At 46.7% G+C, this 15,125-nt stretch overlaps 1 protein-coding gene across 1 annotated transcript in view; it reads right to left on the reverse strand.

Moving 5' to 3' along the window:
- ZMAT2 (zinc finger matrin-type 2) overlaps positions 1-15,125 on the reverse strand; it is a 30,445-nt gene that overhangs the window by 15,109 nt on the left and 211 nt on the right. The window contains exons 2-4 of the mRNA XM_019534773.1: positions 10,531-10,624; positions 9,922-10,045; positions 3,863-3,936 (exon numbers count right to left, since the gene is read on the reverse strand). Of these exons, the coding sequence (XP_019390318.1) occupies positions 3,863-3,936; positions 9,922-10,045; positions 10,531-10,624 (292 nt within the window). The remainder of the gene's footprint in view (positions 1-3,862; positions 3,937-9,921; positions 10,046-10,530; positions 10,625-15,125) is intronic.

The following is a 15,125-nucleotide window of genomic DNA, read 5'->3' on the forward strand; positions in this document are numbered from 1 at the left end:
AGGCCAACTGCACACTGTCATGCATCCACAGATGCATCTCAAGCAGGTCCAAGGAGGTGATACTCCCCCTCTATGCGGCACTGGTCAGGCCGCAGCTGGAGTATTGCGTCCAGTTCTGGACGTCGCACTTCAAGAGAGATATGGACAACACGGAGAGGGTCCAGAGGAGGGCCACTTGCATGATCAGGGGGCAGAAGGACAGGCCCTACGAGGAAAGGCTATGGGACCTGTACCTGTTCAGCCTCCACAAGAGAAGGGGGGATCTAGTGGCCTGTTGCTAACTAGTCAGAGGGGACCAGCAGGCATTGAGGGAGCCCTTGTTCCCATGAGCACTACCAGGAGTGACTAGAAATAAAGGTCACAAGCTGGCAGAAGGTAAATTCAGATTAGACATCAGGAGGCGCTACTTCACTGACAGGGCAACTAGGATCTGAAACCAACTTCCAAGCGAAGTGGTGCTGGCTCCTACCTTGGGGGTCTTTAAGACAAGGCTAGACAATCACCTTGCCAGAGTTGTTTGACCCCAGTACTCTTTCCTGCCATGGCAGGGGGTCAGACTTGATGATCTGCTCAGGTCCCTTCTGACAGTACTAACTATGAAACTATGAAGTTAAAGGTGGGCACCACACAGCTTCCCCAAGCTGCCAGAGTATCCTAAGATGGAACTGTTTGTTATATCTTGGATTACAACGTACCAGATTTAAAGGCAAAAAACGAACACACGCAAATACACATGGCAGGGGACTTCTGGTAGAATGCCAGTTTTGCCACTGTTCAAGGAACTGACTGTAAAAGGAAGTTACTGTTTACCTGAATTAAACCAGCTTTCTTTCTCTGTATACCTAAGCTCCATGGCAGAGTCAAATGGGACCAACGCCTTCATAACCTTAATTCCTCATTCAGGTGACAAGGACAGATCAACACATCTTGACTTAGAATACAGTGGTTAACATTGTCTAAAATTTCTGTCTTTAGGCTCTGTAAAAACTTGACTGCTGCAGAATGAGAAACTAGATCAGGGAGGAAATTTAAATGAGAGACTTAATTACTTAAAGAGCTTAAGTTTAAGTCAGGAGCGGGCAATTATTTGGGCCGACAAGCTACAGAGGCAGTTCTGGGGAACTACTGTGGGCCAGTCAGCAGCTCCCCTCCCCCAAACAGCCCCAGAGTCTGCATGCCCAGGGGCTCCTCCCTGCCACTGAAACTAGCACCCAGCAGCAGCTGAGCACACAGTCCCAGCTTTGGACCACCCTGTACCCACTCCAGACTCACCCTGGCCAGAGCAAACAACATCCAGACTAGTTGAGACCTGCATGCACAGCCCCAACCCCAGCCTGCTCCAAGCTGGCCTGCCCACAGTGAACAGCGGCAGCTGCCGCTGGGTATGGGGCAAAATTGGCCACCTTGTTCTCACTGCTGCCAGGCCATTCTTGCTGCAGCCTCCTGGAACCCATGCCCAGGCTGCCCTGCAGCTCCTCTCGGCTGCTGTCACCGTTGCCTCTGGGCCACCCAGCAGAGCAGCGGTGGCAGTGAAGAGGAGCTGCAGGGCAACCTGGGCACAGGCTGCAGCAAGAAGGGCCCTGCAGTGGCGAGGGGAAGGCAACTGCTTTTCCCCTGAGCCTACCAGCAGCTTCTGTGAGTCACTGCCACCACTTATTTTAAGTGGGAGGTCTGGAGCAGGTGTGGGTTGGACCAGGGTTGGGGCTGTGGACATGGGTCCCAGCTGGTCCATTCCAGTTGGGGCACGTCTGGAGCAGGCAAAGGGCAGGGAGGGCTGGACCCAGGCCAGAGGTATGTGCATGGATCCTCACCAGTACCATAGGGCTGGGGCCAGTGGCAGTGGCAGCCAGAAGGAGCCGCCACTACCTGGGCTGCCTAGAAATATAATCCAACTGCCGAGCTGCCCCAGCCCTGCTACACACCTGGGGGCGGCATGACACACCATGGACACAATGGCACCTGGGCCAGGTGGGACCAAGGGACCTGCAGTGGGCCGGACAAAGTCCCTCTTCAGGCCAAATACAGCCTGCAGGCCATGTTTTGCCTGCCCCTGGTCTAAGTGGTAACTGTTCTGAGGAACCACATTGTCAATTTTTTCAAGGACTAATGGAAACTTTTACTGCTAACTTCCTCCAAACAGATGAACAAACTCTGTTGGCATTTATGCTCCCATTTCAACTCCTTCACTGATCATTCTGAACTAGATTCTTGAGACTTCCCATTCCACTTCTTTTCTCCATCTGTTACTATGGAGAAAAATAGGTTCTTGGTATCATCCTGCCTTCCCTCCTCAATTCTGACCTAGTGTGACAGATCCTGGCCCTCCTCCTTCTTTGGATCCAGTGTCCATGCCAAATTATAAAATGACAGTCTCTAGTCCAATAACATCTGCATAATGCTGACTATGAAGACAAAATATACACACTCGTACCTTTGAACTCAGACACTGATGAACTGTTCAGTTTTGAAGAGCAAGGACAAGGACTCAAGTCTTCGTCCATTAAGATAATTTCCCTCTGCCCTACTATTCTCCAGAGACACAAGGCTACACAGGATGAACACCTAATGGGAAAATATTTCTCTTTTAAGCATTACTCACACCAGCATGCTGAGTGGCACTTGATCGTAAACTCAGTAAGAAACAAGTTTTATGAACATGGCCTCTCATTCCAGGTCAGCCATACTTCCAAAACAAAACATAAGAGAGGGCAAACTACAATTCTATTTTAAAAATTAAAAACCAGAAGCATGTTCTGCTACACAATAGAAAAGCTTAAATAAATTTTAAATAACCATGAGATGAGTTTGAGGAAGAGGAGTTCTCAGCTGCACAAAAAAAAAGTTGAAAAAGAAAACAAAAATGTGTGCAGCTTATATATTATACTCCAGGGCAGTGGAGGCCAACCTTTTTGGCTGGTGTACCACAAATTAGCCCCACACCCTCCCTAAGTACCACACTAATACCCTGGCCAGCTTTCTCCTCCCTGCCCTACCTGTATTGTGCTGCTTGTTCCTTCCCTGGGTTGCCATGTGTCACACACATGCCGGCCACGCTACAGATTAGCCATCCCTTGCTCTAGAGTCCTGGAACTTTGATCCTGACTAGGGCTTAGGTACCTCCTGTGCAGCTGCATTGCTATCAGCCAGAGCCCAGCACACAGCTTGCATATGATGACACTGCAAATCAAGTAGAGACTTCTTTGTAGCTGTTTTCTCTTTCCATCTTCAAGGAATATGATAAGTAATGAATCTAACAAAACACCCTGGTAGAACATTGCAGAAACATGAAAACAGACAGAGTTCAAGTACCCTGCTCCAAACTACAGAAGAAGTCTGGTTGCAAGATGATAGAGGAAACTCAAATTATCTAAGTTCAAACCACATTCCTGTAAGAAAGGGATCCAAGCATGATGAGAGAACAGACAGATCCATCCATAGTCTTCAGAATTCCTTTACAATGCTCAAACCCCAATGATATCTATCACATAACTCTTTAAATTCCCAGGGAAGCTGCACTGCTTGCTGACAGTGGAGTTCTCTCATTAGAAAAACTCCAAAATATTTTCCCAACGCTCTCCTTACCAAAAAAGCCCATAGTTATTACTATATCTACTGAATTTATTTCACCTGTCTCGTCTAGGACCATGGAGAAGTCATGAGAAAACACAAGCTGCTCTTTCTCTAGCCCTTAAAGGCAAACGTTGAGTATATATTCTGACCTCAGAAAAGCCTATTACTGCATATGCCAAATAGCGTGGGTTCTAGACACATTGGAGGAAGCAAATTTCATAATGGAAAAGCTCATGCTACAGGTGTTCTATTTACTACCCAGCATAACAAATTGAAAACAAAATATCCTTACGCTTTTTGCCATTGATGTGATCCAAGAAGTTGATAGAGTCTTTTACCACACAGTCACATACATTACAGTAATATCTGGGGAAGACAAGAAAAAATGGGTTAGATCCAAAGCACAAGACTAAAATGATCCCACCAGAATTTCTGTTTCAAGCCAATTAGAGGAAAAAAAAATCCACCTGGATTTTCTAGGGCAATTCCAAGGAGCAGCTCTAAGGTTAAAAAAAACCCAACCCCCTCCCCCCGCCCCAAACCAAAACCCCATCCCTCAGAGAGACAAAGCTAGAATCGTAGTTAGTACTACGAAATGCTCATAAATACAGCACTGATACATCGGTCCAACATTGGATTGGCGCTGATACAAGGAAAATTGACTATATCAGAAATCAGCCTGAAGTGGCTGCTAATTTGGCCAATAAATGCCCATGTGCATGCACAGCCACAGCACAGCACATAGGCAGCAAGGAGCACAGCCCCGCAGCTTGGAGAGCTGCATGCAGCTGGTAAGTCCGTTGTGGTGGAAGGGATGCGAGGAGGGAAGGGCCATGGGGAGGCAAATCAACCACCCCCCCACAGTGAGGGAGGGAGTGGGGATCAGGCTGGGGTAGGCACTGCCCAGCCAGAATGGGGCAGGCATGGGACAATGGGGCAGGCATGGGACGCAGCTGCAGCTCATCCAGGGGGCATGGCAGGAGGCGGACAGCAGCTCCTGCCACTGCACGCAGGTCGTCCACTTGTCTCGCAGCTCTCGCCATTTGTCAGGGCGGTGGGGAGTGGAAGGGGTGGGGCATGCCAGCTGGGTTACAGCTGCGGCCAGGGGCAGTACTGTGCTGCGCTTGGGGTGGGTGGTGCTGGGATGGGGTACGGGGGAGGGCCTACAGTGAAATTTGGGGTGGTTGCAGGCCTCTCCCTGCCTTCCATACCCCCACCCAGCACTGCCACTGCCCACCCCAAGCGCAGCATGGCCCAAGTCCACAGCTGCAGCCTACCCTGTGCAGATGCAGGGGCACACACCCCACCCAGTGCCCTCCCAGACAAGCGGCTGGAGTAGCAGCAGGAGCCACTCCCCCCCACACATATACCCTTAGAACAAGCCATGGCTTTGTCCCATGCCCTTCCCCAGGCCCAGCCCCAGCCCCTCCCTCACCATGGGGGAGTTGATCTGCCCCCCCACCACACGCCTTCCCTCCTCACTCCCCTTTCACCACAACTGACTACCAGCTGCACATGGCTGTATTGGAAATCGGATCAGTATCAGCCAATATGCCTCCTTAAAAACTGGCTATCAGTATTGGCCCCCAAAATCTGAACTTAAATTAGCAATGGAAATCAAGGGCAACAAGAAGTCCTTCTTTAGGTACATAAAGAACAGGAGGAACAAATGGGAGTGTGGGGCCACTGTTCAACAACTCAGGACAGCTGGTCACCAGCACTCAGGAGAAAACTGAACTCCTGAATGACTACTTTGCTTCAGTATTTCACCAGGCCAAGGGGAAAATCATGCTAGGTAAGATACAGAATGGGCATGGTAGGAATGACTGCCTTACTACTATTGCCGTAGAACTGGTGTGTGATCAATTAAAAAAATTAGACATATAAGTTAGCAGGACTGAATGAACTTCATCTGAGAGTGCTGAAGGACCTGGGTGAAGTCATCGTGGAACCCCTGGGAAAACTCTTCCAAAACTCATGGCACTCCGGAGACGTCCCAGAGGACTGGAAGTGGACCAACGTTGTGCCCATTGTCAAGAAGGGGAGGAGAGAGGATCCAGGTAACTACAGACCAATCAGCCTAACTTCTATCCCAGGGAAAATCCTGGAAAAATTCATTAGAGTCTATGTGCAATAGGCTTTCAGAAGGTAGGATTCTGAACGACAGCCAGCATGGCTTTGTCGTGGGCAGGTCTTGTCTTACCAACCTCATCTCCTTCTATGATCAGGTAACTTGCCACCTGGGTAAGAGAGAGGAGGTTTCATAGTTGGTAGGGTCGGAAGGGACCTGGGCAGATCATCAAATCCGACCCCCTGCCATGGCAGGAAAGAGTACTGGCTTTAGAGGTGTTTATCCAGCCTCCTCTTAAAGACCCCCAGGGTAGGAGCCAGCACCACTTCTCTTGGAAGCTGGTTCCAGATCCTAGCCGCCCTGACAGTGAAGTAGCACCTCCTGATGTCTAGCCTGAATCTACCCTCTGCCAGCTTGTGACCATTATTTCTTGTCACTCTAGGTAGTGGTCAGGGGAAAAGGGACTCCCCCAATTCCTGCTGGTCCCCCCTGACCAATTTGTAAACAGCCATTAGATCCCTCCTCAGCCTTCTCTTGTGGAGGCTGAACAGGTTCAGGTCCCATAACCTGTCCTTGTAGGGCCTGCCCTGCTGACCCCTGAACATGCAGGTGGCCCTCCTTTGGACCCTTCTCTAAGTTGTCCACATCCTGCCGGAAGTGCAGCACTCAGAACTGGATGCAGTACTCCAACTGCGGCCTGACCAGTGTCACATAGAGGGGGAGGATCACCTCCTTGGACCTGCCTGAGATGTATCTGTGGTTGGCCTTCCTGACCGCTTCCCCACAGTCAGCCCATGTTCATTTTGGCATCAATAATGACTCCAAGAGCCTTTTCTGCCTCTGCACTGAGAAGGGAGGTCTCCAGCCTGTAGGTATGCTGCTGATTCTTCCTCCCCAGGTGCAGTACCTTGCACTTGTCAATGTTGAAACCCATCCTGTTCTCATCCGCCCACCCTTGTAACCTGTCTAGGTCCAATTGCAACCTATTCCTCTCTTCTAGTGTGCCCACTTCTCCCTACATCTTAGTGTCGTCTGCGAATTTGAACAGAGTGCTTTTTACACCCTTGTCCAAATCGCTGATAAAGATGTTGAACAGCGCGGGCCCAAGGACCGAGCCCTGTGGAACCCCACTGCCCACATCCCTCCAGGTTGAAAATGACCTGTCCATCACCACTGTCTGGGGGCAGCCCTCCAGCCAACTAGTGACCTATATGACTATGTAGGTGTTGATGCCACAGTCCCCTAGTTTTTTAATACGAATGGGGTGAGAGACAGTGTCAAAGGCCTGCCTAAAGTCCACAAAGACTATGTCCACTGCTACTCCTGCATCTAAGGATTTTGTGACCTGGTTGTAGAAGGCCAGCAGGTTGGTCTAACAGGACCTACCTCTAACAAACCCATGTTCGTTGCCCCCGAGCATAATCTCCCCTGCTGGCCCCTCACAGACATGCTCCAGGATAACTCTCTCAAAAAGCTTACCCAGGACCGAGGTAAGACTGACTGGCCTATAGTTTCCTGGGTCTTCCTTCCTCCCTTTTTTTGAAAATGGGAACCATACTGGCTCTTTTCCAGTCCTCTGGCACCATACTAGAACACCATGAGTGTTCATAAAGTCGTGCCAGGGGTCCCACTATGACCTATGCTAATTCCCTCAACACTCTGGGATGGAGATCATCAGGACCTGCTGATTTAAATATGTCCAGTCCCCCCAGAAATTCCCTAACTAGGTCCTCACTGACCCTAGGCCTGGGTGCACCTCCCCTGGGACCTACAGCGGGGGGTGGGGGTGACCCAGTCCCTGCTCAGAAAAACGGAGGCAGAGAAATCGTTAAATAGGTTAGCTTTGTCATCTGGTGTGATGACCAAATTTCCTAGCGTGCCCTGCAGAGGCCCCATGTTACCCAGTACCTTCTTTTTACCCCCTATGTATTTGACACTGTATACCTTAACTTCCAAAAGGCCTTTGATCTGGTATCCTATAATGTTCTCATGAGAAAATTGGAGGATTGTGGGCTTAACTGCATGACAGTTAGGTGAGTAGAAAGCTAGATGAGGGGTAAGACCCAGATCCAATGAACGGATCTGTGTCCCTCAGGAGTCATTGCTTGGTCCAGTGCTTTTCAACATCTTTATCAATGATTTGGATGTGGGGGTGAAGAGCTCACTGGCCAAGTTCGTGGACAACACCAAGTTATGGGGAAGCATGGTCATGCTTGAAGATAAGCTGCAGATATGGGCAGACCTAAACAGGCTAGTAAGTTGGGCAGATTGGAACCACATGAAGTTCAACATTAAAAAATGTAAAGTGCTCCACCTGGGGATGAACAATCCCCTAAAATACCTACAGGCTTGGCAGCACCAAACTGACCAGCACCACAAATGAAAGGGACCTAGAGGTAATAATAGACCACAGCATGAATATGAGCTGTCAGTACAACGCTGTAGCCAACAGGGCAAATAATACCCTGGCAAGCATCAATCGATGCATCTCAAGCAAAACTAAGAAAGTGATTCTTCTGCTTTACTCAGCATTAGTGAGACCTCAGCTGGAGTACTGCACCCAGTTCTGGGCAGCGCACTTTAACAAGGATGTGGAAAAGCTTGAGAGAGTCCAGAGAAGAGCCACCTATAGGATCAGAGACTTGCACAGCAAGCATCCGAGGAAAGGCTGAAGAACCTGGGACTCTTCAGCCCAAGAGAGGAGGCTGAGAAGGGACTTGGTAGCAGTTTACCGCTACATCGGGGAACACATCAAGGGCTTGGTGAACAACTGTTCACCAGAGCACCCTTGGGGAAAACCAGGAGTAATAGTCACAGACTCCTGGAAGGCTGTTTCTGGCTCCACATTAGGACAAATGTCTTCACAGTTAGGGGGTCCAGACTGCAAAACAGGCTCCCTCCAGAGGTGGCGCAATCACCTACCCTGGAAATCTTCAAGAGGAGACTGGACGGTCACCTTGCTGGGGTCACCTGACCCCCAGTTGTCTTCCCAGCCTAATACAGGAGGGCTGGACATGATGATCTTCTGAGGTCCCTTCCAGACTTACAATCTATAAATCTCTATCAGTGCACCCCTAATAGTAACCCTAAGCCTAGCATTGTATAGGAGCATTTCAACTGTCCCACTTCAGGAAATATTGGAGACACAGGTTTTCCTCTGGAATTATAGTTCTTCTATTCAAGCAGTTATTTTCAATGCAGTCTCAGAAACAAAGGTCACATCCACACGTGTGGACCTTTGGTTCCCTGGGGACAACTAGCAGCAGCACACTTTATGCCACCACTAGTTGTCCCTGGAGAATGCCTATGCTATGTGCCCTCTGGCACACAGCAAGTTACCCAGGAGTCAAAAAACACCCCCACACTGCTCTCTTGAAGCACTGAGAACAACCAAACATGCACTATGTGGTGCTGCAGATGTGTCTACAGCACCACATACTGCACAGCTGCGCTAATCTGGATGTGGCCAAAGTGAGCTTACAGGATCATAATTTATACAGTTATAACTTCCAGTCTTAATTGCTACAACACTTGTAACGGAAAGCATCGTAAAAAACAAAGGAAAAGAAGTTAGCCCATCACTGTGGTAATAAAACATCTTTATTCCTCTTTTTAATCAGCTCATTCTTAAGGGGAAACTCCTCTACCTGCCCAATTTCTCTTGGCTCTTTTTACTACCTTGTTTTGACAACTGGGCCTTGAAATGCTTACTCTCATTGGGCCCAAATTTAAAGCCCCTCTTTCAGAGACCCGATAGCTCAAGGGACTGCAGATAGATAGGTTAAGGATTCCTTCCCCTGTTCAAATCCAGGTCACATCAATAGTGACCAAAAATAACTGCTACAGACCTAGCCTTCAGGGACTTCTATGGAAGAAAAAGTGTTCTTGCCTCAATTCCTAGTGGACAGATATGTGTCACATAACATCACCCAACGTACAGTAATTTATTGCTGGTCTCAGCAAAGACACCAAAGACTGAACTGATCACAGTAATGGCTTAGGGCTCATGTTTCTAGTGTGGTTAAGAAAAAATGACACGAGATGGGAAAGGTGAAGAAAATTCACATGACTATTATTCTGTGAATATTTTCCAGAAGATTACATTTTCTATATCTTGTTCAGTCTGGAATTTTCACCTCTGTAATCAAAAAAGTTTTCCTCTTCTACTATCACAAAGGTAAGCATTCCTCACTTGCCCATGGTTCCATGAAACATTATCTTAAGCATCTGTGTTAAAATCAAAACCCGAGATAAAACTGGAAGAATTCAAGGTGGCTTACCCTCCCATCTCCGACTGAGGAGTAGTTTTGGTGATGACAATGGTCTTCCCCAGCTTGGATTCCAAATCCACCTTATAGTCTCGGTGCCGCAAAAGCTCCCTTTTGACAGGCTGGGCTGGTTTGCCTAATAATAAACAAATTCAAACAACAGAATTTTTCAGGTGTGGTGGGGAACTTAGAACGTAGGATCTCTAATTGACCTCTCTCAGTGGAAAACTATGGGAAGCTATCAAATTGTACAGTTCATGTTGAGATTTAAGTAAAGAATCATTTTTACCTGCATTGTAAGGAAGAGAAGGGTTAGCAACAGATTAGAACAGGGAGATTGCTAAAGAATCACAGTTTAAGGTATTGAGAATTTTCCACTTCCTCCACCTCCATATAGAAGAAAGAAAGAAAAGGAAAGGAATAAGGTTCTTAGCAAGTGTTTCTGCCTTGGACTGTATTCTATGGCAAGCAGAGAAAAAGGAACAGAATGAGCCAGCCCTAAATTCCAATTGCTTCCATTTGGCATTTTTCTTCTAGCAGCTTTCCCTTTACGCATTCAAAGAAGTTAGGTTACTCATTGCAAAATGAGGAGAGCTTGCTTGGATTCAATGCGTTACCCACCATCTTTCTTCTCTCTCTCTTCTGTGAGTCTCTTCTCTGCAAGTTTCTCATATTCATCTTTGTCCCACTTTCGGCGGAAGTCCAAGTTCTTAGTCTGTGAGAGAACCAAATGAATTAGGATATATCATGTTCTACTCTCAGCAATGAGACCGAGCCTGGAGAGAGCTCGAATGATTTGGTTTGCTGGGCCATGCTGACAAATCAAGATCACTCAATTTCAGTCACCCCCATCTACCCACAGCCAGAAACAGGGGCTCTAGCACAGAAAGATACTGCTATGTGGGCATAGAAAACCTGTCAAGAGATTCCACAAGGACTGAACCAAATAGCAAATTAAATTTTCCAAGTTTCACAAAATACTCATCCCTGTCTTTCAAATAGACACAGGTACATGGATTACTTGTGTGTGTTTGGAGACAGGGTTTCCAAGCACAAAGTGAAAATTTTAAGTTTTCTTGATTAAGCCAATTTAATGTGAATCCAAAAGAGACTGTTAGGAAGCCAGATAAGGCAAGGATAAACTCTTGAGAGTCTTAATGTGTAGAGATGTACATACATGCACAGACACCTAGACTGCACATAAAGGATTAAAGAGCTTTTATTGACATGGCTAGGAAATAAAAGAAACAAAGCAACAAGTCAGTTATTAGATCCAAGTATCCAACTTAATACTGATAAAACCTGTATACACTAGGCAAGACATACACAAAATAAACTTTAAAAAAAACCTTCCATTTTCTCTGGTCAGATATTTTCAGAGATCTCAGGTGAACAACTGCACAAGATTCACAATCAGTTAGTCCATGACTAACTCCCCTTTCCTGGCTTTCAGAAAAGAAAAGAAGCAAGAAAAAAGGAAATATTTCTGCTGTAGACTTTTCGCACAGAAACCCACTTTAGGATATATATATATATGCTTAGAATAAAACAGACTTCTCTTAATTTTATTTAACAGTAACAGAAGTATCAAGATTTAAAATCCTCTTCATTTTTTAATTTTTAAAAATTAATAAAAAGGAAAGTCTTCCTGTGGAAATCTCTTTGCTCGTGTCTGGGGGAAAAGGGGATAGCATGTGCTGGAGTAAAATGTATCCTCCCGTTGGTTAATCAGACCAAGAATCCAGTCAAGCTCCAAAGAAAATAAAAAACTTCATTTAAGACTACAGCAGCAGTGCAATCATTCAAAATTTTCACCTCCTGGCAATCCTTCCAACATAAAAAATAGCTACTGATGAGAATAAGAATGCCTGGGAGATGGGTAGCAAACTTCTCATTTATTCCCAGAGCTTCTAAAGCATTTTAAGTATGTTATAACAAAGATTTTTCTTATTAGCTTCCCCAAGCAAGAATAAAAGGAGATTCACAAAGTGTAAATTAATGTTTTGGGGTATTTTCCAGACTATATTCTCCCACACAGAAACCGTATTATCACAAATCAAAGTTGGTTGGAGCCTGGAAAGAAGGCAATTTACTTGCTGCCTCACTCTCTTTTTATAATAAAAAGGATATCGTCTTCTGAAGATCTTTTACCAGTGTCCCTAGGCCAAAGTGGAATAAATCAAACCCAACTTCTGATCTAGCTGTAAAAAGGCCATCGCTAGCAATTCTAAAGGAACTTTTTCAGATTGATCAAAAAGGGGACAGGGGTTGCTGGAAACCCCTAAATCTTTATCTAATAACTGCTCAGGGGTTACAAATAATATTCTCCCAATAGAGGACATCAGATAGGAACTAAAAGAGTACACAAAAGCCTCATAATCATTGCAGGGAACAAACTGAAGGGACTTGTTCAATGTCATGTAGCAACACAACTACAATGCTCAGAACAGAACTCAGGAGTCCCAATTCAAGACTTCTGCTCTGACAAATGGACATGACACCCTACAGCCAGGAAGAAAAGTCAGGGCCCCAATTTGGCTTCCTATGCTGACAGACCACGCAACCGCTCAAACATTCTTTTTTCTGCTCACTTTTCACGGTCTGACTCCAAACAACGGAAATATTTGCCAAAGCAGAAACAACATATATTCAAGTCTCTGTGGTGCTGACAGCTGGGTTTTTGATACTACTATAGATTGTTAATATGGTCTAGAATTGGCAAGCAGTTATAACAAATGCCAGAAGCCTTACCCTTCTAAACCCCATGCTCTCTTCATTTGACTTCAACACTACATTCTAAGGGTTTTTGTCAGGCAGAATGGTCTCACAATGGCACAGGATGGATTTGGCAGTTTACACAGCATCCTGGGCTAAGTCTAGTGGCAGCAGCAAGAGCCAAAATGAATATGATCAAGGGGAATGAGGTTTCTTAACTCAGAAGCAGATGAGCAATAGGCAATCAAGATCTCCATACAGTATAACAATAGTACCAGAGTCATCTGAAACACAGTCACTCCTCTTGCAGCTCAGGAACAAGGGGAGACAGCAGCAATGTTCCTCAAGCAGCTCCTGATAAGGATACGTCTCAACCCCCATCTAGTTCTGAGTCAGGGAATATCTTTAGAATTTGTAGAGAAATTCCCCATCTTACCTCTGTATGAAGTTTTGTTTAGAGGAAGGGAAGAGATGAGTCAGACAGGGCCACAGAAAGTTGGGGACATTAATGTTTGTCTCTTGGTGGGTTTGGGGATGAGGTCACCAAATCTTTCTGACAGATATAAGGTCATGCATCCCACTTGAATATATATTTTTCCTCCTGCCAGTACATTTTCTGTGAAGCTGTCCATCCTTTCCTACCTGTGACTCAGGAGCCAGTTTCCCTAGATTTACAGCAGAAGGTAGCAGAAAGTTTAAAAACTCCTCATATAAGAAGAATTTTGATTCTCCATAGGTATTTTTCTGTAGGGTCTAACTGAAGGAAGGTAAAAGTAACCTCAGATTTGTCTCTTTCTCTCTTCTTAGTTTTCTCCCTCACCACCACACTATTGAACGTGAACGTATCCACTACAATTCTAAAGCCTCTGGCTCACAGTAATGGCTGATGATTGATAACTCTATACACACAGAACAATTTAAAAATCTTGTACTGGAAATGTATTGCAACACATAGGCCTTCCATGTCAACATGGATAAATGTCAGAATATAGATTTCATAGAGATTAGGGCTGGAAGGGACCTCGGGAGATTGTCGAGTCCAGCCTCCTGCTGCAAGGGCAGGAAATCAGCTAGGAAAGGGCAGGAAGTCATCTGTGAGGGACAGTATATAAAATGTATAGAGGATAAAGACATGGCAAGCCTTCTCCAGCCTCTCTTTCTCCAGCTTAATTTTGCTATATTTTACATAAAGCATAACTATCTGGCAATGTGTATGGGCACTGCTGTCATCTGCTGAATAAAATCAGCACTATTCAGCTGTGTTTCATAACCCCCATGGGATACTCCTCATTATCTAGTGTGGCAGGAACCTGTTCCTACCAAACTCTGTTGGTTACCAAAACACCCTAGAGTCCATAAACTACTTTGTAAAGTAGCTGCAACATACTACAGTACATCAAAACTGATCAGCTCATTTAACTAACTGCACAGTTACATGAAGGGCAAACCGTGTAAGAGACACTTAACAGCAACATTATCCATGCAATGCATAAGGGGAAACATTGGAAGTGCCCTAATATGATCCATTAGCAAGAGCTGTGGGACAACTACAGTTTTAATAGAGAAAAACAAAGCAGAAATTCACACATGCCTTAAGTTACATAAAAGCAGTCTTAAGGAATTTCAGTTATAAGAGCATTGGAAAACCTTCTGCAGAACTTGTTATGCTGTAAAGAAGCCACTAGAGCAGAAAGAACCAGACCACACCTCCTGACCTACAGCTCTGTTACATTCTGTGAAAGAGTCCTTTCCCCACTCTACCTACTGCATGCGCTGGGGATACATTTTCTACACCTATGATCAACATCCCTGCTTTATCTTTACCAGCCAAGCCCTCCTGTGCAAGTGTTAACCAATGTGCTGGAAAGTCCTACACTTTGGAACTGGACTATTTAGCACAATTCCCTAAGGGTGCCTACACTGCTGTGGCTCTCTGGTTACCACTGATTTCCTATGCAGATCCTGACCCAGTCTGCACTTTGCCATGGCAGCCACCAGGCATGGGCTATCCAGAATCACTGGAAAGTATAATTCAGGGTGTTCTCCCTTGGCCTTTGGGCCAAATCCAGCCCACAGAGCTCCTGCTGGGCTGGGAAATGTGACAGCAGGAAGTAGTGGCCGCGGGGCAGAAAGATCAGGCACTACTGGGGTCACTTATCCCGACAGCGGAGGCCTGTAGGAGCCGACCTCGCCCGGCGGCTGCGAGGGACAGGACGGGAAAAACCCCGGTACAACCCTGACGCCTAAAGGACGCCTCGCAGCGAACCGCGGGCGGGGGAGGCAGCGCGGGGCGTCACTGAGGACAAAGCAAGGCGGGAAAACGGCTCCGGGGGGGCGCACGGCTGTCCCGCACCCCCGGGCAGGCAGCAGCAGCGAAGCGCGGCCGGAGCTGGGTCGGACCGCGCGGGCGATGCGCGCAAGACGCCCGCTCCGCTCCTTCCCGGGGCCGGAGGCAGCTCCTCGGGGCGGCGGCGTTTCCCTCCTGGGAGAAGGAGCCGGGA

The sequence above is a fragment of the Crocodylus porosus genome, unplaced genomic scaffold (genome assembly GCF_001723895.1).
Source record: "Crocodylus porosus isolate Cpor-Errol unplaced genomic scaffold, CroPor_comp1, whole genome shotgun sequence".
Classification (NCBI taxonomy): domain Eukaryota; kingdom Metazoa; phylum Chordata; order Crocodylia; family Crocodylidae; genus Crocodylus; species Crocodylus porosus.